Below are 21,954 nucleotides of genomic sequence, written 5' to 3' on the forward strand. Positions count from 1 at the left end.
CTTCTTGTGGGAAAGAAGGGGATGAGGATGAGTGAAGAGGTTAAGAGCATTTGGTACTTTACTTGGTGGGAACAGTGTGACCACAAGGCCAGCTGTAGAAGCCAGCGAAGTGCCTGCTAACCCAGCCTCCGCTGCCCCGAAACTGCCAGGGTCTCCTCTTGTCCTCCTCTAAGAAAACAGTAACAATGATGGTCACGATGCTTTCACTCCTTAGGTCGTCAGCTCATGGCTCACAACGTCCCAGGAGGGGCCCCTAACACTCCAGTTCCCCCACACTGGTACCCCGGAGCTGCCTTCTCACTTCAGAGCCCAGGATACTCGGCGGGGGGGCGGCACACAGTGGGTGGTGCCTTGAGGACCCCCTTTGCCCCGCGCCAGTAGACCAGGGCTAGATGCTGACGAGGCTGCTTTTCTCCCCAGAGTGCTTTGAGCAGAGCGTGCTCGCACCGTGTCTTAGGCTGCCTCTGGGAGGCATCTTCTCTGTTGCCTGGGCTAGAGCTGCAAGGTAAGGGACCCCACCCCACTTCAGTAAAAGAGAACAGGGAAAGGCCATAACAAGCAAAGACAGACTTGTAGTTTTATTTTGTATTTTTTTTTAAATAAATACACTTTACATTAAAGAAAAAAGGCCTTTGATTTGTAATTTCCACATTGGGGAGAAAGGAAGAAAAAAAGATTTTTGAAAAACTGAATCACAGAGAAAAATAGAGGGAGTGAACTTATATCCTAAGTTCCCTCAACTCCACAAAACCAATATCCACAATGACCTTGCTGCCCCCAAGCCGTGAAGGTGGGTGAACCTAGGCATTTACTCGGCAAACAAGCAGCGCCTCTTCCCCACCTCTGGCACGAAGGAAAACAAATTAACCTGACGGCATGAGGCAACAAAACAGGTTAAAAAATCATATATTATATTTATAATAAAATATTCTTAATCCTTATCAATTTAAGAAACCACGATTTTCCTTTTCATTTAAATATGTGTGTAAAAATGCCTCTATATTGTTCTTTAGACATCATTTTCTTTCATAGAAAATGAAGTGCAGGGACAGAGACCTGGTGGATATAAGTTCATACCCTCAGTTATAAATGCATTTTTTTTTTCTTTTTAAAGTTTTATAAAAAACTATTTCTTGTTCTTTAAGTAAAGAACATTATACAAAGAAAATATATTGTGAAATAACCCCAGAGACATGTTTTTTTTTTTTTTTTTTTCCCTTGAGGAAAGATATGTCCATCCTAGGAGAAGGGGAAAGCAGAATAGGGCCCAAGCCCTGCTGTCTTTTTGTGGTTGTCACTGTTCTTCGAAGGACTCTCAGACTCCAGTGAGACTCTAAACCACAATTCTCCGAATCCAGGGCCAGGGCATGCAGCTCCTTGCGAGAGCCCTGGGAGAAAGGGAACGGAAGATGTTCTGAATTAATCTGACTCAGTTTCTCTCCTGCCAAGAGTCTTTTCCACGTCGTGCTGACTCCTCACTCATTTAGAGATAAGATGATGTCATCTTCCAAATCAGAGTTGTCAGAGCTGTCGGCTGAAAGGTAAGGAGAGGAGAGACTAGATTACACACCAGGCTTCCAGGAAGAAAGCACCTGCATACACATTTATGCCTGAACAAGGTTCATTACCAGGTTCCAGAAAGAAGAAAACACTCCAATTATCTCCTTGGAGCTGGCTCTGGAGACTATACTATTTTGGCAGTGGTGGTTACCCCTGGGGTCTCTCGCTTCCTTTTCAAAAGACTTGGCTCTGTGGTGCCATCTTGCTTCCTAGAGCTTCCTCCTGCCTGAAATTCAAGCCCTAGAGAGATAGGCAAATGCCCTCTGAAGCTCTTACCCGTGGTGCTTCAAGAGGCTACAAAGGGGTGGGGCTGAAAGCGGGGTGAGTGAGTGAGCCCAAGGGGTCCTTTGGCTTCTGGAGTTCCTGGGCAGAGGCTGCCAAGGCCCCAGAACCCCTAAAAAAGGCAGGCTGATGCCAGTCAAGGATGACATTTCTGTTCAACTCCTCAGCCACTCTGTTCTCAGAAGATTTCATAAAGACACAGGCAGGCAACCTAGGATTCATAGGCATTTCTAAATAGAATCTGCAGGGAACGGATTTCCAAAAAGATACAGGCCAGAGTAAGCAGCAATAGGTGCCTAGCAGCTAGACCAGCAGGGAGTAGGTGTGACACCTGACAGGTGGCACTGTGTCTCTGGCCCTCTGCATGACCATCTGCCTACCAGGCAGTGAACAGACCACACGAACACATCTGGAAGGCTCGAGGAAGAGGTGACCGTAGGTGGTAACAGAACCCTCAAAATTACATAGATAGACTGTGTCACAGTGCCTAGCTCTAATATTTACTGAGTGAAGGTAAAGAAAAGGTCTTCGCGCCCAGTTTGATTGCTCACAGCTCAGGAAGCTGTGAGACAGTTTTTAACAAGGTTTTCAGGGAAGTAGGCCAACAGGTCCTGAGCTGGAGCCCTACAAATGCCCACAGGCCCTGGGGTTCCCAAGAGGAGAGGGACAGACGCTGATTCCAAAGAACCCCTCAGTGGCCCTTTGCCAGGCACCTTAGAGCCTCCTCTGGGGACAGCTGAGGGAGAAGGGCATGTCCCCAAACCTTCACTCACTACGGTCTCCTTTAGGAAGACAAGTGGACAAAGTAAAATGGAGAAAAGTGTGGCTGTGATAAAATGAAATCCTGAAGGTAAGCAAAAGTAATGGCTGGAAAAACCAGTGTTCCTGGGTCTGACAGGGCACAAGACGGCCTGACTTCACTGGTGAGGAGTGGGGAAGACAGAACAGAGATCAGACTACTACTATCAGACACAGCTAAACCACAAACTATGCCTCCACAGCTTGCTTGCTGCCAACAGCTCCAGGAGGAGATGTCAGCAGGGAAGGGGTGCCGAAGGACAGCACTGTGTCCTGCGCCCATGGCAGACCTTGGGGGAGCCCCTCTGTGTGATCTGTGAACCCACAGTGCCAGACCCTGAAGCTGAAGCTATCTTAACCACCAGCTGCAGAGCTATTAAGAATCTTAACTCATTACTGACCAGGAAATTTTTGCAGAAACTTGACGCCTGTAGCTGGCGATTTTTAGTTTGGCTGTCCAAAAATTATTTCTGTTATTTTACTAATACCTTTCAGGTTATTACATTTCAATAGTTAAACCTGTGTGTGTGTGTTAGCTGCTCAGTCATGTCTGACTCTCCAACTCCATGGATTGTAGCCCACCAGGTTCCTCTGTCCATGGAGTTTTCCAGACAAGAATACTGAAGTGGGTTGCCATTCCCTTCAGGACCCTCCTCACTCAAGGATCAAACCTGGGTCTCCCGCACTGCAGGCAGATTCTTACCCGTCCTGAGCCTCCAGGGAAGCACACCTATAAATCCAGCATCAGGAGTGTCAGTTTCACTTTCTCTCTCAGAGTCGATCACTAAGGATTTTTGTCTTTGTTGGTCTAATATTTACCATACCATGCTGTCTGAATCAGAACTATATTTGAAGAACTACCATCTGAGACACTAGTATATATGTCACTTGAACAATCAGAGGAACTATCTGTATACAATTCACCCCAAAATGCAGTGTCATTTTTGAAAATTTTAACAGTAATAAATGTGCATTTATAATATACAAGGCTGGGGGGGGACCTAATGGAGCAAAATGTGAATGATGATAATCCTAAGTTTTATAATAAACCCTTGATCAGTTTTTTTAAGTGTGGAGCATTTTAAAAGTCTTTATTGAATTTATTACAATATTGTTTCTGTTTATAGTTTGGTTTTTTGGCCACAAGGCATGTGGGGTCTTAGCTTCCTGACCTGGGATTGAACTCACACCCCTGCATTGAAAGTACAGAACCCTACCTCTGGGTCACCAGGGAAGTCCCATCCCTTGATTAGTTTTAAGATCTAGCAACTGCGGATGGTGATGTTAATTGTATCCCTCTCTAAAAATGTATTTATATGTCTCCGGCCAATAGTGTGTCGCATGTAAGGCCTAAGTGCAGCTGGATGAGGAGAACACAGCCTTCTTTAAGCAAGTAACTCTCAGGTACAAGGTCTGACAACCTTCAGGGGTCAGGCACCGATCTCCCCCACTCGTGGTCAGGTGGCAGGACTCCTTTCTCTACCTTCCTTAGCCTCTCATCCTCCAGAACAAGGGTGGAGTACACACTTTGTACAAGCCATCTCGACGCCACCACAGTCCAGAGCCCAGCCTGTCATATTCACATTATCAACACTCCCACCAAGTCAAAGTAACATTCTCTGATCGACTCAGGGTTTTCCAGATTACCTCTTGGACTTGAAAGAAGGAATTTCCTAGAATGAACAGTAAAAGGCTAAAAGAAGCAGGAATTTTACAGACCAAATAAAAATGTTACATTAACTAAAAATGATAAAAGATTAGTGATACTCTCAGGTCAGTCAGGGGTACCAGCTGCTCCCCTGACCTACCTCGTTTTACTGCAGGGAAACAAATTTGTGCCCATGTGTCACAGGTAACAAAAAAGTGGAGTAAAACTCTCCTTTTTATTCCCATCAATAGTGCATTTTTCCCTTGCTCCTTAGTCCCTCTTATCTAGCACTCTGACCATCGCTAGGGAAGAGAAGCCCTCCTTCACTGAATCACCTCAACCTCCAAGTACGAAAAAGTGGAAGTTGGCAAACAGCAGATGGGCAGACAGATACAAAGCACACCCTCCCAGCCCCATAAAGCATCCTCAAAATACAACTTGGCCGAGAGGACTTCATGGAAGAAAGATATTCTCCTTTCAGTCAACTGCCTACGGTCCTAAGAGCCAGATGTGTAAGATCCCACAGAAAACAGATTCTGGTCACTGTGGAATAGGAGACTCACCCAGACACACACACACACCCCCCTCACACCTACATACACACTCCCTTTCACCCCCAGCACCAAACACCAGTGACTGCAAAGACCAAACATCTACTCTGAAGAGGCCTGCACGTGTTGGGTCCGGACCAGCACGGTCGCTTGTCTGTGGCAATGCAGACGTTCTGGACCTGTGCTATATGGTCCTCTAATGAGCATTTGCAGTGGGGATGCGGAGATGAGGGACTGGGCATCCCAGTGGCCTAGGTGGTGACTGGCTACCTGACGCCTGCCGTGGCTGTGAGAACGCTGCCAGAGCGCTACGTGGAGAGTGGCGGCTGTCACAGGGTTACGCCCAGTCAGGCAGGGCAGCGCTAGGAAGAACCAGGACCGAGCAAGCATGAGTGGATTCATAGTGACACACGTCACCAGTGACGCTGCCAACCACGTCCTCTAAAAACAGGTGCAGCTGCAGAGCTTGCAGACCCTTGGAACTAGTAGCTGGTCTACTCAGGGTCCATTAGTATACTCGGGGGACAATCTGACTTCAGACATGTTCTAAGGGGAAGGACAAGAAAAACTGGAGCGTGTTCTTTAAAACTTAGAAAGAGAGGCAGCGGGGAGGAGAAACAAAACAAGCCCGAAAGAACAGTTGTCCCCCAGCCTTTAAGAGGGAGTAGGCAAAAGCAGGAAGTAGGTGTTCCAACGCGCAAGACAGCTTTTACTTCCCACAGCTTTGGGACGAGTAGAACAAGCAACCTGTGAGCAGCTGCGACCGACAACCCAGCTCTAACCTCTCGGGAGAACTGCCCTTCGGCGTTCCAGGCTAAGGCTGATCCTCTGAAACAGGTCAACAAACTCCAGCTCAGGCGCCAAACCAAGCCCATCAGCTACGTACTAGGACAGAGCCACGTCGTTACCTTACACCTCGCCTCTGGCTGCTCTCACGCTGCAACAGCAGAGATGAGTAGAGAACGGCCCACAAAACCTAAGTGATTTACTGTCCAGACTTTACAGAAAGTGCCGACCCCTGTTTTAAAGAGATGAGAGACAGCTGGTGACAGAGGCCACACCAGGAACACGGCGGAACAGAGACATGAGAGGACTTTTCCTCAAGGGCCTGGGCGGTGGCTCATTCCGGGCACAGGACCGCAGTGCGGCTGCCCTCGGGGCTGGGCAGGCACAGGGAAGGTGCCCAGGCTCACAGTGAGCCCCAGACTTACTGTCCCCCAGGATCAGTTCCACTTCCTCATCTGCGTCCGAGTCTTCGTCCTCCGCGTCCTCCCCCTCCTCCAGGAGGTTTGCCAGCTCCTCATCGGAGGGCGAGAAGTCGTTGTCCCCGTCCTCCCCTGCGTTCTCGTTGTTGTCGTCCTCCTCTAGCTCTGCCTCCAGCAGCTGATCTGTGTCCAGCTCGTCCAGGTCATCAGTGTCGTCGTCGTCTTCGTCGTCGTCTTCTTCCTCCTGCTCTTCCTCTTCCTGGGAAGAAAGATGAGGTCCGTTACCCAAGACACCAAGACCCAGGCCACCTTGGCCACACAGGGAGCCTCTCCCCAGCTTCCCAGAGGAGCAGCGGGAACAAGCAGTAGAGCGCGCGGCGATCCAGGTTTCAGCACCGACTTCACGGCCCAGCGTGACTCGTCAGTGACGGCTGAGACAGGCGCACACACGTCCCCCAAGACGCCAAGCGCTCCCTCAGCCAAGGACTGCTGGCCACCCACAAAGGCAGTGCTCGTCACGCAGCCCTTCTCCAAGGAAATGGATAACACACTCCACAGAGGTCTCTGCCATCAAGATTCTATGTTTCTAACTAATATAAACCCAAAGAGGCTCTTCTCTCTCTCTTGCATCAACCAAATCAAATAAAATCAGCTGAGGTACTGGAATAAGAGCTTCTATCTGGAATCTAAAAAGCAATGCTTAATAAAACAAGACAAATAACAGGTGCGACACTGGCTCCTAAGCCCTTTCAGTCCTCGCCCTCGATCTTACAATCACAGAGAAACCGTGGGTAAACCTCTGACACCGCCATCACACGCATCCCATGACCTGAATATGCAACAAAATAGACTTTTACTATGTATATAACACTAAGAAACTATATTTTCTGTTACAAGCCACATATTAACCCCCAGTATGCAAGAGAAACTGTCCATACTTCGTTCTTAAGAGATCTTCCCAAAGGTAAGAAGATACCAGGAAACTAAGGAAGCGCTTGGCCCTGGGTGCCCTGAGCTTTGGAAATGATACACTTTGGCATCTGCCGCCTTTCAGTTTTGCACCAAAATCCAAACCATTTCCCTTCAACCAAGAGAGGACACAAAGACACCTCTGATTTCCGAGGGATGGCAGCTGTTCCCAACATTCAATCACTAATCTTGCTGCTCAAACATCAACTGTGAGCATTGCCAGCAGCGACAGGATCCTAATTCCTGCAGTAATAAAATACAAGATTCACGGAACCAGAGCCTAACGAAAGTCACGACAGAACAAGCCATACACAGCAGAAGTAGTATTTTTTAAACATGTCTGAAAGTTCTGCTTCATGCCAATCACTTAAAAACCAAGTACGCGACTCATCCAGCCACTGATGCTCATCAGTGGTCGTGTGAACCAGGCTCCCATCAGCACAGCAGCTCTGCTCTATGAACCTTTGATAACTGGAGCCACCATTTAGAGACTTTTTGATTTGCTGTTTGGCCACTGATTGAGACTTTGCAACAATTTCTGGCAGCTATATGGGGAAAATGTTTAATACCCAGTATTCCTGATACCTGTACAAGTACGTTCCATACCAGAGTTTGTGTGTGTGTGACAGAACCCAGGACGACCTGCAACCCTTGCTGAACAGCCTCACCACACATCACCTACATGTGAACAGCTACTGAGCATTTATCCACTGGAAATGAACTGAAAGCGCTTAGAGGCATTAAAAATAAATTGACCCACAGACAAGCTCCTGGCCCCAAGTACAGCTCATACAAATTAACTGCGAAAGGAGAGAAGGGTCAAAATTCAGGAACTAATTCAGTGTTCACCAGATTGCAGACTCTTGCACCTTTTTCCAGGCATGTTTTCAGGGCCTTGGCCAAAATTAGTTCCAATTCATCAATAAAGTACCACAGTTAAAAACAAGTACATTAAAAAAGAGTATCCAGGGCCCTGTTTCTCCGGCTCTGGAACAGAAGATATACATGCTATTCCACGTGCAGACAGTGCTGCTTTTGGTTCAGAAGTGAATACGCAGTGAATGATACACACACGCTCCTCCCTGTCTTCAGAGTGCGTGACAGGAGAAGACGCCTAGGCTTTGGGCTCCAACAAGCAAGGGTGAGAATCCTGGCTCTGCCAATTACGTGCTGCATGAACTTGGGCAATTCATATACACTTTAAGTGTCTCAGGATGGCATAACTTTTAAAGGCCCGCAACTGAGTAAATAAAAGGGTAAACTGTTCACACAGGCATCCGTTATCCAGCAAATTTAAGGAAGATCAATCTTCATTTCTAAAAACATCAAAGCTCAGCTGATTCAGGAGAACTAAGAAAAAGCTCCAAAATCAAGAGCAATTCTAGAAAATAGGTCAACCAGTCTATTCACCATTCCAGATTCTTCCAGGAGCCTACAAACCCAACCTTTAATCGTGTAGCAGAATAATTTTGTATTTCTTCATCCCAGAAGGCCATGACGCTGTATGTGACCTCAACAGAAAAGGGGAAATGAACGGGAAGGAGAAATCTACCGGGACCTCCAGACACAGCACTCAGTCATCTTATACTCTGGATTTAACGGCCAGTGCTTTAACGTGTGTTTTGTTACACGTGGATATGACCATAAGCTCACTTTCTAACTTTTAAATCTGAAACCTGGAGCATGAAACAGAAGCTCACAACATCTATCCAAAATGCTGTGGTAAAATCTAATCCTGTGGTTGAACCCAAAACAGAGTTGAGGAAGCAATTTTAAGAGCATTCTTGCAGGTTTCAGTACCTGCTTTGTAAAATGCAAAGGCCCTCACCTTCGTATCTACAGAATAAAGCTTCCACTGAGTGGTCAAAAAAGCGATCCAGAAATTATTACTTAATGAAAGAAGCAATCTTGCTAGAATCCTGACTCAACTCCAGCCACATTTAGATCAAAGAGTATTGTTTTAATTCCCTAAGACCTCTCTTTCAGGGCTTAGAAACACGAATTCAGGGCCAGGCTGTTTTAAACTAATAAATTCTACAGAAAGAATTTCAAAGCTCTTCTTCTGGGTTCCATCTTAAGTCAATTTCATGGTTACCCAAAAGCCCCGAACCCCTGCACATAAACCAACCCACTCCCGTCTCCACTTGAAGGAGCAGACCGACTGGTGTGCACTCCCTCAGGGGCCCTCTCCAGCCAAGCATGGGTGTTTCCTGGCTCAACCCTAGTGTGAGGAAGAAGCCAGCCTTCCTTCCCGTTTCTGACCTCAGTCCAGCCCAGGTCCTTATTACCGCACCACACCTTTCTCATGCCCACTCCACGCACAACCACCCTCAGGTTTGTCTGCACCAGCTTCTCTTCTCTGAAGAGAGTCAGCTTCCCCAAAGCTAAACTTCTCAATCCACACAGGCTTCAAACTCGTTCCACCTGCAGACTTTTGAAAGTCTGATCCCTCCCTCCTGGCCTCCAGGTCCTCAGCTTGCTCCCTGATCCACTCCTTCAGTCTGTATTCCTCTAACCCTTGACAGTCCAGCTTCTACCCACAGCACTCCACAGGAGATGGTACGTGCCCTGGAGCCAGGCTGCCCCAAAGAATCCAAACTACTGTACTGTGCGTGACTGTGGGCGATCAGCTTAGCCACACAGGGCTGCTGTGGGGACAGGAGAGAGTATATGTATGTAACCTCCTTGGAAAGCGCCTGGCATATACTAAGTGGTCGGTAAGCCTGTTGCTCCTATTACAGTAACTAGAATCTTCCTAAAGGAACACAAAAGCCTGAACGGCCAAAAACGGGGCTTCTCTACAGTGACTGACCCTGACCAATCCTGGCCTCTGCACAGGGCTGCCCATCTTGACCGTGTCCGGACCAGATCTCCTAGGCATAAAGGTTCCTACAACTTTAAGTCAAATCCTGAAACTCTCATTAGATAGCTTTACCCATCTGTACCACAGAAACTTACTTCTAAAACTGAACTCAAAGCACCTTCTAAATCTAGCACCTTTTCCATACCTCTGCCAGTAACCAGATGAAATCTCAAACAGCTGTCGCTGCCCCTGCACAGCTTAACACCCAGTGCTGTTAAGGAGTGCTGCCCAACACTCCTTCCGATGCACTCACCTACTGCATTCTCCCCGCTCCTGTCTACCTCCAGTCTCTCTCAATCTCTGTGGTCTTATCCCTTCCAAGATTAAAAAACCCAGGAGAGCTCCATAATGCTGCCCAGGCTGCAGAATTACAACAGAAGCAGTGATTACTAAACAACAATTTAATGCCAACTTCTCTAAATAAATCTTAATTTCTTGTTACATGACACGATTTAATTACACTAGTGGTTCCTACTCATGTATGGCCATCAGAATGTATATTTTGGAGAACTGGGAAAGTTCTCCAAAGTAAACATGCCTAAATTCCACCCAGTGTCCAAGCTGACAGAACCAATCTTTACCAATGGGGCTTCCACAGGAGGATTTTGGAAAGGTGCCCCAGGAATTGTGGTGTCCACCATAAGGAAGAACCACTTAACAAAATGGATCTCAGTCAACCTCTGGTTCCAACTTGGACTTTTCTGTAGGAATATATCCTCCCCAAGACTCCTAATGACAGAACCAGAAAGGTGAATATAGGCATACCTTGTTTTTCTGTGATTATGCTTTGCAGATACTATGGTTTCTTCGTGTTTTAAAACAAATTGCTTGTTTGAAGCAACCCTGTGTCAAGCAACTCTATCAGCACCATCTTCTTCTGACAGCACCTGCTCACTTTGTGCCTCGTGCCACATTTTGTAATTCTCAGAATTTCCAACTGTTTCATTTTCATTATATTGGTTATAGAGCTCTGTCATCAGTGATCTTTGATGTTACAACTACTACTCACTGAAGGCTCAGATCATGGTTAGGATTTTTTGCCAATAAAATAAGCTATGTACACTGTTGTTTTTAGACACAACGCACACTCTTAATAGACACAGTACAGTGTAAACCTAACATTTACATGCACCGGGAAACCAAAAAACCTCACGTAACTGTGATATTGCACCACTGACTTTAACAGAGGAGTATGGACGTGAACCCACAATGTCCCCACGGTCTTCCTCTGCAGGTACTAACACCGACCTGCCCTCCCACTCAAGCTGTCTTGCTCTCTAGGGCTTAGTATGGGTTTTTAATTAGTGCAGCATTTGCTTCTACACCATTCAACATTCTTCTTAAACAGATGTCTATTTTCAAGAGAAATAGCTTTTAGCCTATACTGCCTTCAAAAATATAACCAATCTCTTAAAAAACCAAATCTCTGGCCCTACTTTTAAAACCGTTTATGTAAACACTAGGATTGCTTTTTTAAAACTACAGTTAAAACCTAAGCCTACTGTCCTGACATGGCAACATGTCATATTTGCAAGATTTAAACTCCTGCTTCTACTTCTGACACTTGTTCTTGGTGTTAACAATCTTTAAAAACTATAGATTCACTTCAGGATCATAAAAACGCTTGTGTTTTTCTCTCCTCACCAGCAAAATCTAATTCACCTACATTTTAAATTTCTTAGGATGGGCAGGGGGAGCCTTTCAGGAACCCCTGACCAAGCTTACAGCAGGTGTGTGATCGGTAAAGACTTTTACCATCCGCTTCTAGGCAGTGGAGAACACACAGAAAGCACAGCATACAGTGTGTGTGTCCCAGATTCCAAAATGGAGTGGAGAAAAGAAAGTATTATTCCCTTGTTTTGTTAAAGAAATTTAAGATTAACTATAATTTGTTGAAATGTATTGGCTTTTCAAAATCTAGGAACAATGATCAATTCTAATCCTTGGTTTTATAATCTTCCTGAAAGCCAACATCAAAGTCGACAGAATTGATTTTTTTAAGAAAACAACACACATACCCAAACTGGATAATACGAGTTTTAGTAAGTGAGTAGCTTATCTGCTTTCATCAAATGCCTGAAGACTGGCAAACTAGCAGCCTCAGGAATCAAATATTTACATGTTTTAATTCAGCTACACAGTGATACAGTTCATGCTTTGTTAATCTCCAAGCTTATTTAAACATAAAGGCAAAAGACAACCATTTTTATGGTATGTAAATTATATCAATAAAGCTTTTTCAATCAATAAAAACCATTTGTATGGGCACCTTATGCTGGGCCATCTCAGCACATGGCAGCTGACCATTCAGGCCTCTAAGTTTATTTTGCTAAGGTGAAAAGGCAAATTCAAAGGTGCCAGGCACAGGTGCCTGCACCCCTAAGCCATGTAAGTCATACCTGGAACATCTGAGAGGACCTAAGAGCAGATATCTGGACTAGGACAAAATTTTGAATAGCAAATGACATATGAAAATGAAGTCTCCAGTTTTAAAATCAGATGAAACAAAGGAAAATGAGTTAAAAAAAAACCAACCTGATACATGGAAGAGGCGATGAAAAGAAATCTGAACACCTTACGTGTTCCTCTGTGGTCATCTCTGGCCTCCACACCCTGCCACCCAAGATTCACTTCTCATCTATCACTCCACCTCTGCAAGAAGAATGAGGCCAATCCCAGTAACAGCCCCCCAGCATCCACAATACCTAGCTTCTCTTTTCTTGACCATCTCCTCAAACACAGACACCAGGAATCACATGGACCCACCTGAAAGCTCCTAAAGAAGACTGCTGCCCACTACTTTGTAAACTGCAAGGACGTGGAAGAGCAGGGATAATGGTATTGATAAGTAACTTCAGATAAACCCAGTTTTTGCTGCACATTTACAGTTCAACATGTAAAATCCAGGAAGCTTGAGACAAAACTGCTATCTGTAGTGATCTACAGTGATGGGGGTAGTGATCAATGAACAAGAACATTAGTCTGCAGTCACCTGTATCAACAGGTGTACTAATACACCAACTCCAGCTTGACACCACCACCTTCTGTACCTACTCAAGAATAAACTACATCCTGACCCATGACAGCTAAAGTGGAAAAGAACGTGCATCAGGGAAGGTGGTGTCTAAGAAGCGAAAGGCCACAAGAATAAAAGACCTGACTCAAAGCAACCACACAACATTTGGAGCATCTAATACCACGTGCAAGCTCTGGTACCGAGAAATACTAGCAACACGTCCAAGTTAAATACCACTGCAGTCAAGAAAACGTGAAGATCCATGTCCCAAATAAACCCAAGGTCTCAAGTATCCATGTGAAGACCTCTCCCTTTCACCCAGATCTCATAACTGAAATTTAAACACTACGGGACCCTCTCATCTATGACACCAAGGACAGGCATGAAGCCCAGAAAGCATTACCAGAAACCTTTCTATTATCGGGATTTCCTGGCTGCATTTGGTGAAGTGGTTTAAACTCCAGAGCCTAATCGTCCTTTAAAATAAATTCACCATTTAAGAGCCAGAAGCCTGAAGTTGCCATTCCACCTTAACAAGTAAAAGGTTGAACAAACTAAAAAAATCAGTAAGTCTTACATGTGACAAAAAAGTGGGGTGACAGGGCAAACCATTGCCCCTAAAATCGGAGGGACCAACATGCAAATACAGAGAATTACAACTTGCCACAGCACAGACCCAGAAACACACTTCCATAGGAACCAGCGTGAAGGAGGAAAACCGGAACTACAAAGGACTAGTGGCTGAAGACAGTGCTGAGCAATGAAAGACGTTATGGGTTTCACCTCCAGGAGCTTGACCTGGTTCTCCAGGTGAATGTTAGAGAAAAATTCCCTTGTGCCTCTGGCAGGGGGAAGGGGAAAAAATAACATGAAATACATCAGAATTCTGCTCTAAGGAGGGCTGCCCTGAGGAGAAACCATCTAACCAGACCCTGATCGATTGGGGGAAAGGGAAATACCCAATTCCAACACACTCCAGCCATCTGTACTACTGAAACAAAGCGGAAGAAACAGATGTGTAAAGTTCAGCATACTGAGGTAGAGACTCATTAAAAGAGTAGTTATAAGACCATAAACTGCTTTCCCTCCTCCACATCTTACCACCACATTACTAAAGGCCAACAACAGTTTTTTTTAAATCTAGCCCATCATGTCCAACTATCAAGAAAAATTATAAGACGTACTAAAAGAAAAAAAAAGTTTAAACAGACAATGTAATAAGTAAGCATCAGAAACAGATTCAGATATGGGAGGGATTAACAGACCAGGAATTTAAAACATCTGTGGTTAAGAAGCTACGGGTTCACTAATGGATTAGGTAGACAGCGTGCAACAACAGGTGCACAACAGAAGCGGAGAATGAGAACTCTAAGAGAGAACCAAAAAGAGATGCTGCTAGCAACCAAAACCACTGTGACGGAAAGCGGAGAATGCCTTGGACGGGCTTTATTAGTGGATGGACTCCGTTAAGGAAAGAATCTCGGAGCAGCAGGATATCTCGATAGACATCACCAAAACTCAAAAGGAAAGAGGACAAAGTGAAAAACACTGAACAGAATACCCAATAACAACTGTGGGATAACTAGAAAAGGCATGATGGGGAAACAGTGGAAACAGTGTCAGACTTTATTTTTCTGGGCTCCAAATTCACTGTGGATGGTGACTGCAGCCATGAAATTAAAAGACGCTTGCTCCTTGGAAGGAAAGTTATGACCAACCTAGATAGCATATTAAAAAGCAGAGACATTACTTTGCCAATAAAGGTCCGTCTAGTCAAGGCTATGGTTTTCTCAGTGGTCATGTATGGATGTGAGAGTTGGACTATAAAGAAAGCTGAGTATAGAATTGATGCTTTTGAACTGTGGTGTTGGACAAGACTCTTGAGAGTCCCTTGGACTGCAGAGATATCCAACCAGTCCGTCCTAAAGATCAGTCCTGGGTGTTCATTGGAAGGACTGATGTTGAAGCTGACACTCCAATACTTTGGCCACCTGATGCAGAGAACTGACTCGTGTGAAAAGACCCTGATGCTGGGAAAGACTGAGGGCAGGAGGAGAAGGGGACAACAAAGGATGAGAAGGTTGGATGGCGTCACCAACTCAAAGGACATGGGTTTGGGTAGACTCCGGGAGCTGGTGATGGACAGGGAGGCCTGGAGTACTGTGGTTCATGGGGTTGCAAAGAGTCGGACACAACTGAGCGACTGAACTGAACTGAACAGGTAATGAGAATTCTAGGAGAAGAAAAAAAGGAACAGAAGAAATGCTTGAAATAATGACTGAAAATGCCCCCAAATTAATGGTGGCCAGAAACCAAACCAAAGATCCAGGAAGCTCTGAAGAGAATAAACGCCCCCAAAGCCCACACCTAGTCACATCATTTTTAAATTACAGAAAATCAAAGAAAATATCCTGAAATAAGCCAGAGACAAAACCTATAAAGGAACAAAGAGTTATATCCACATCTCCTCAAAAACCAGGAAAGCAAGAGTAGGGTGGAATAGAGTATTAAACAAGCTTAGAGACCAAAACCAGCACCCTACAACTTCGTGCCCAGGAAAGGCGTGCTTCGTCAGTGAAGGGGAGCTACTTTTCAGATAAACAAAAACTGAGAAACTGTTGCCAGTACAGCTGTTTTGCAATAAATGTTAAAAGAAAGTTTTCAAAGAGAAGGAAGATTAGGTTAAAAACTCTGGAGGAAGAGCACTGGAGAAGGAATAAGTGAAGGTAGAATAAACACTTTTCTTAATTGATCTTCATTCAAAATAACAGTTTGTTCAAAATAGTAATACCAACAATGTATTCAATTATGCGCGCTTCTATGTAAGTGAAGTGAATGACAGCAGTGGAGCAAGGGACAGGAGGAAAGAATTAGGACTCTGTTTTGTTATTCTAAGTTACTTGCACCATTCGTGAAGAGCTACGGTGTTATTTCAAAGTGGACTTGGATTACCTGTAAATATAATCTTACAACCTCTAGGGTAACCACTGAAGAAAATGGAAAAAAAAAAAGTATAATTAATATGCTAATAAGGAAGAGAGGGGAATCCTATGAAATACTCAGTGCTTTCACTGCTGAGTTCGATCCCCTGGTTGGGAACCTAGGATTCCACATGCCATGTGGAAACAAAGGAAGGAAAGGAACAGGGGAGGAGGCAAGGAAGGCAGGCAAGAAAGCTTAGAGTTATCAGAGACAAAGGCGTTATACGGGATGTAATATCTGCACAGCAAAATAAACCATAAACAAAAAGGCAACTTACAGACCCAGAGAAAATACTTGCAAGCAATGTGACCTATTTCCAAAATATATAAAACAGCTCATACAACTCAATATCTAAAAAACAACCCAAGGTGAGCAGAACACCTTAATAGACATTTCTTCAAAGACATACAGGTGGCCAAACGGCACATAAAAAGATGCTTATCACCACCACTTATTAGAGAAATGCAAAGCAAAACTACCACGAGCTATCACCTCACACTGGTAAGAATGGCCATCATCAAAAAGTCTACAAATGACAAACGCTAAATAAGGAGGGTGTGCAGAAAAGGGAACCCTCTTACACTGCTGGTAGGAATGTAAACTGGTGCAGCCAGTATGGAAAACAGCATGAAAGTTCCTTTAAAAACTAATAATTGAGTTACCATATGATCCACCTATCCCACTCCTGGGCATATATCCTGAAAAGATGAAAATTCTAATTAAAAAAAATACATGTGCCCCAGTGTTCACTCACAGCAGCACTACAGCTAAGACATAGAAGCAGCCTATATATACAGTATATATACTGTACTATATACTTATATATTATATAATAAATTATACAAACAATACATATACCACTAAATATATAAATACAAAATAAAATACATATACCACTAAATATCACTGAATCCCTTTACTGTCCACCTGAAACTAATGCAACTTTATAAATCAACTATACTTCAATTAAAAAAAAGAAAAAAATCCAAGAACTAAATTCCTTTCCACTCAAAAAAACTTAAACCATACTTTTTGATTATTCAACTAAAGGAATAAAAGTCTATCAATATTTTAAGTATATAGTGAGACCGCTACATATCTATTAAAAAGGCCCAAATGGAAAACACTAACCGTACCTCATACAGGTGAGCACGTGGAGCGACAGGCACTCCAATTCGCTGACGGCAGAAACGTTACCATGGAACAGCAGCTTTGGTAGATGGTGTGGAAGTTTTTATGAAACTAAACGTACTTTTATCATGCAATCCAGAAATAGCACTCTGTGGTGTTTACACAAAGGAGCTGAAAACTGCTGCCTACATAAAACCCGCGCGTGGTACAATGTGCTGTTGTTGCTGTTGCTGAGGTGTGGTTACACAAGAGCTCTATTCTGAAGTGCCAAAACTTTATTCAAATTATGCCAGATAGACTGTGATACATCCAAACAATGGAATATTATTCAGCATTAAAATGAAATGAGGTACTAAGTCATGAGAACATATGAAACAAACTTAAGTGCATATTACTCACTGAAAGAAGTGAAGGTGAAAAGGCTACACACTGTATGATTCAACTGTAAGACACTCTGGAAAAGGCAGAGCTACGGAGACAGGAAAACGATGAGTGGCTGTCAGGGGCTGGGGGAGGAAGCAGTCGATCAGGGGAGCACAGGAGTTCTGGAGTGGTGAAACTACTCTGTACAATACCACAATGGGGACAGCGTCACTATACCTTTGTTCTAACCACAGAATGTCCTCACCAAGGTTGCACCTTAATGTAATCTATGGACTCGGGGTGACAATGATGTGTCCAAGTAGGTTCACCAGTTGTAACAAATGAACCACTCTGGTGTGGGATGCTGTTAATGGAGGAGGCTATGCTCACAGCAACAGGGTATTTATGGGAAAACTCTGGACCTTCTGCTCAGTTTTGCTGTTAACCCAAAACTGCTCTAAAAACTAAACTCTATCTAAGAAAAAGCAAAATTTTTGTACTAAGGATGCCATTTTCAGTAAAGTGCTTTATAAAGTAACATTTCCATGCTATCCAAGAAGGATCCTGACTCTCTTCATCTGTGCATGAGGAGAGAGGCTTCCCACAGAGGGAAGCACTGGCGCCTCTGGGTCAAGAAGCAAGGCCTGGGGAAGGCTCTGCCCTGACCCCACAGCGACCACTAACCCCAATACATACAAGTCTCCTCCTAGCTCTGCTCAGAAACACGTTTCTTTAGATTATGGATTATCTCTAAGCTCTAATAAAACGTATACTTAGCCAAGTTGGAACATTCTACCAGAGACGGTGGAGATCAGGAGAGCACACACAGAAGGCTGTAAGGTGAGTATGTTTCAGCTTGTTGACCCCAGGTGACAAGGTTCACTCAAGAGGTTCATAACCTACAAAGCCCAGCAGTGGAACACACACCGAAATCTCCAACTGGCACAGCAAATCACCCTTGCTCAGTCAGTGCTAAGCCCTGTCAGAAAAGCACATGAGTCATCAGCCCATAGTATCAGACTTGCACCAAAAAAAAAATACTCTTAAAATTACCACTTTCAAGAATTTTACTCTTAAAAATTATTTTAAATCTGAAGTATAAGCTGCTAGGGAAGGATGCCAGCAGAAAGCTATCCCATGAGCCCTCAGCTCACCAAGTGCAATTCGCCAAAGAACTAGGGGGGAAGGAGGGTGAACGCAGTGGCAGAGCGAGCAGAGGGAAGTGTGTGTCCTCCTGTCCCGTGGTGGCCTCTACCCTCACTCGGGGCACCCGGGTGGCCTTTAAAGAGGATACAGAGGATACCAAGACCAAACACCACCACAGTGGAAGAAAAGACGGAAATGAATCCAAATCTGGAAAAAAGACATTTTATCCACAGCATTTTATCTACAACAGGGAAGTAAAACTCCAGTCATTCATTTTCAACTTTATATCACTCAGCAATAAATATTTCTCAGATTTGTCTGAAGAATCAGGCCAAGAATGTAGTGTGAGCCTAAGAGACAGGAAAGAGCTGCCGAAACTCAGTAGTTTGAGAAACTCTTCATAAGTGGCATCAACTGACATACCGCACAGATAAGCACCCAGCATAACATGACTATAAATTAAAATCCCCTATAAAAAAGGAAAAGCTAAGATGCTGTGCGACATACCATCTACCCACACTTTACACATGTTTATCTGCAAGCTCCTTCTAAACTCTGAAAACAGGTTATGGCACAGAACTGAGAAAATGCAAACCAGAACTTTACAGAGGTTAAGCCGTCTGTGCGATACAGCTCAGCATCTCTGCTGTGTACTGGCAATGAGAGAACGGGGGCCTGCCAATACTGAAGGCAACCAAGGCACTGGTTTTGATGGTGAGTTCACGGAGATCTCTAAAACAAAATCAGAGATTGCTGACCTGCAAATTAATCTATAAAGGGGACTCACAGGACCATCAGGTACCGGTTAAAGTCTTATAAAACAAAAATCTGCTTTTTTCTGAAGAGTTTCAGTGATCAAGGACACACGACAGCCCTTAAGAATATGCCAAGAGGTTGCAAACACGCCTACAGCGAAAATCTTTAAAAATGAAGAAAGGCAACGCCCTACAGCTGACAGCAGAGTGCCCAACACTACCAGCAGCGCTCGGCAGCAGGCCCGCGGCCACTGACCTGGTCCTCCTCCTCGTCCTCGTCTTCCGCCAGGCGCTGCCTGCCCACTTCGTACAGTCTGCACACGGTGTCCATGTTCAGCGCGTCCATGCTGCCTTGGTTCTGAAACGGGACCCGGCCACAGGGAGAGATCAGTGTCCAGAAGGCCCACATCCACACCTCAGCCTCGACAGACCCTCAGAGAGGCAAAGACAGACACCAAGAAAAGGCCTGGGCCGCAAAGGAGAGGCCACCACCCCTGGAACAGCTCTGTTCCGAGGATGCGCAAGCAAGAGAGCAACTCCTTGAGAAAGGTCTGACAGTGAGTCCAGGATAAGAGCAGATGGACAGCCACACTGCTCTGTATCAGAAGTTCCCTATTACTCCTCTTGACGGTGTATCTCCCCATCAAACAAATAGATTATCACAGTCTATCACCACGAATGCATCAGCTTTAAAACACATCTTGTATCAGACAAAATGCCTGAAGTATAAGTTGAAGATGATCTTAAATATCAGGGTAAAACACTGAGATTTCTGCTAGCTCCCTTTACCTCGATGACAGCAAGATAGCAGTCTTTGGTGTCTGTACACAGGTCAAAAATATTCCGTTTCACGTCAATTGTCGCTGGAAAACAGAATGTGACAATGCTTAGGACTGGACTACTGCTGTGCTCTTAAAACCAGTCTTTCTGTTCAAGGAATTCAAGGTGACTGTTCATAAATATTTCCATAACTCATCTGCTTTTCAAAAGCAGAAAAATAATAATTTTCTTAGAAAATGGAGGATCTTAAATAAGGAACACCAATACAAGGCAAAATCATCAACGCCTGACACGTCGCACTTACCTATAGGTTTGTAGTCAGTCGCATTGAATGTTCGGAAGGATGATCCAAAAGGGCTTTTCATCCTCTCTTCCAACAGGTCGTCTTCATCATCTGCCTGCAACATAGCTAGTTGGGAGGGGAAGTGGGACAGGGGAGCGAAACATTATTAGAATCAGAAGCATCCCCTATTCACAAATGAGAAAATATCAATGGACAACCAAGACTTCAGAAAGTCTTTCAGACGCATACTACGCTTCAGAGCACAGTAAATTTCTCTCAAAGCATCTTCCTTGCATATCCAAACAACACCCTCAACCTCTCATCTAGATTCCAAGAACTGTTACAGCTGAAGGTACACAAAAATTGCAAGACAGAGAAGATTTTTCTATAAGTTCATAATGATACACATGGGTAATTAGTCATAAAATTTCTTTGTATACAAGATTTTATTGTCAAAGCCACTGGCCTTTCACGACAAATCAACATTATTCTCATCAACAAATTTCGTCACCATCTATACTACTAAAGCTTATTACCTCCATACATCACTGTCCCCGTGTGGTTGAACACCACGCGACACTGATCGAGAGCAGGAACTGTGTGTAAAAGATGGAAGGTTCGAAGGTCCCACTAGGAGGGGAGTGGTCAAGGAAAACTATTTTTCCCAAAACTTATCTAGTTTCATGAGGGAAATTCTGAAATATTTGAAAATCTGAAATATTCTTTTCCTCCTCCGTCTAGGTATTAACACTTTAAAAATCAATGAGATCAAGGTAAAACAAAAGCACGCGGAATGTCTATTTCTGAAGAATGGCTTGAACATCTCCTGTGATAGTCTCAGGAGCACCCTTTCTCCCAGTAATAGCACTTCACTTGACTCTTCTGACTAGCGTCCTTCCAGAGAGAGAAAACTCAACCTGGCACCAGGGGAAGAAGGAGGCAGTAATCTGGTCACTCTTTCCCCCTCAAAAAAAGAGCCAGTTAAAAGTCATCAATCATTACCAATATCAGTAAGAATCCACTGGAGACTCAGTAATACCTCACACCAAAGGGAAAAATCAGGTTATTTACCTGTACGGGCACTTCAACCAGGTATTGGTAGGAAGATAAAATTATTTCTGCATTACAAGCTAGATAACAAATGGCAAGGCAGGCAGGGGCACAAAGGATACAATCTCAGTATTAATGATGACCTCCAGCCCGTTCGGATGGAAGACGCCACTGATGTTCATGTTGAACTTGTCGAACTTGTGGATGGCCTGTGCAGAGCGGACATCCCACAGGACGCCATCATTTAAGACAAGATCGTCTGTAGGATTAAAGGTGGCGCAGTTCCTCTTGTAGTTGTTGGCAAGATCTGGGTTAAACAGAGTCAACAGCTTGTTGCCAGTCTGAATATCATAAATCTTTAGAGAAGAAGGGGTGGGAAGAGAAAAATCAGACCAATCCGTCCACTGACAAATTCAAACAGATGCTGCATAAAATAGCTCCCCCACACTTTTCAAAAGCCCATCAAAATCATAAAGGCCCTGATATTGAAAATAACTAAAAAATAGGAAGACCACACCCATCCAAGCAAAGTTTATATGCTTTGAGTCCCATTTCAGGTTTTTTGAGAAGTC

The 21,954-nt window shown here is 44.3% G+C and overlaps 1 protein-coding gene across 3 annotated transcripts in view; it reads right to left on the reverse strand.

Annotated features, from left to right (window-relative positions):
- Nucleotides 1-565: 565 nt before the first annotated feature.
- Nucleotides 566-21,954, reverse strand: part of DCAF1 (DDB1 and CUL4 associated factor 1) — a 95,122-nt gene continuing 73,733 nt past the window's right edge. For 2 of the 3 annotated variants that reach the window (XM_040247082.1, XM_040247083.1), the window contains 7 exons: nucleotides 21,505-21,738; nucleotides 20,869-20,962; nucleotides 20,354-20,458; nucleotides 20,059-20,132; nucleotides 19,526-19,627; nucleotides 6,051-6,303; nucleotides 566-1,534 (listed from right to left, as the gene is read on the reverse strand). In XM_040247082.1, coding sequence (XP_040103016.1) covers nucleotides 1,476-1,534; nucleotides 6,051-6,303; nucleotides 19,526-19,627; nucleotides 20,059-20,132; nucleotides 20,354-20,458; nucleotides 20,869-20,962; nucleotides 21,505-21,738 — 921 coding nt within the window. In that variant the 3' untranslated portion in view covers nucleotides 566-1,475. Of the gene's footprint in view, nucleotides 1,535-6,050; nucleotides 6,304-19,525; nucleotides 19,628-20,058; nucleotides 20,133-20,353; nucleotides 20,459-20,868; nucleotides 20,963-21,504; nucleotides 21,739-21,954 lie in introns of those variants that run through there. The other variant, XR_005722194.1, reaches the window with a different exon arrangement.

The sequence above is a fragment of the Oryx dammah genome, unplaced genomic scaffold, assembly GCF_014754425.2.
Source record: "Oryx dammah isolate SB20612 unplaced genomic scaffold, SCBI_Odam_1.1 HiC_scaffold_9, whole genome shotgun sequence".
Classification (NCBI taxonomy): domain Eukaryota; kingdom Metazoa; phylum Chordata; class Mammalia; order Artiodactyla; family Bovidae; genus Oryx; species Oryx dammah.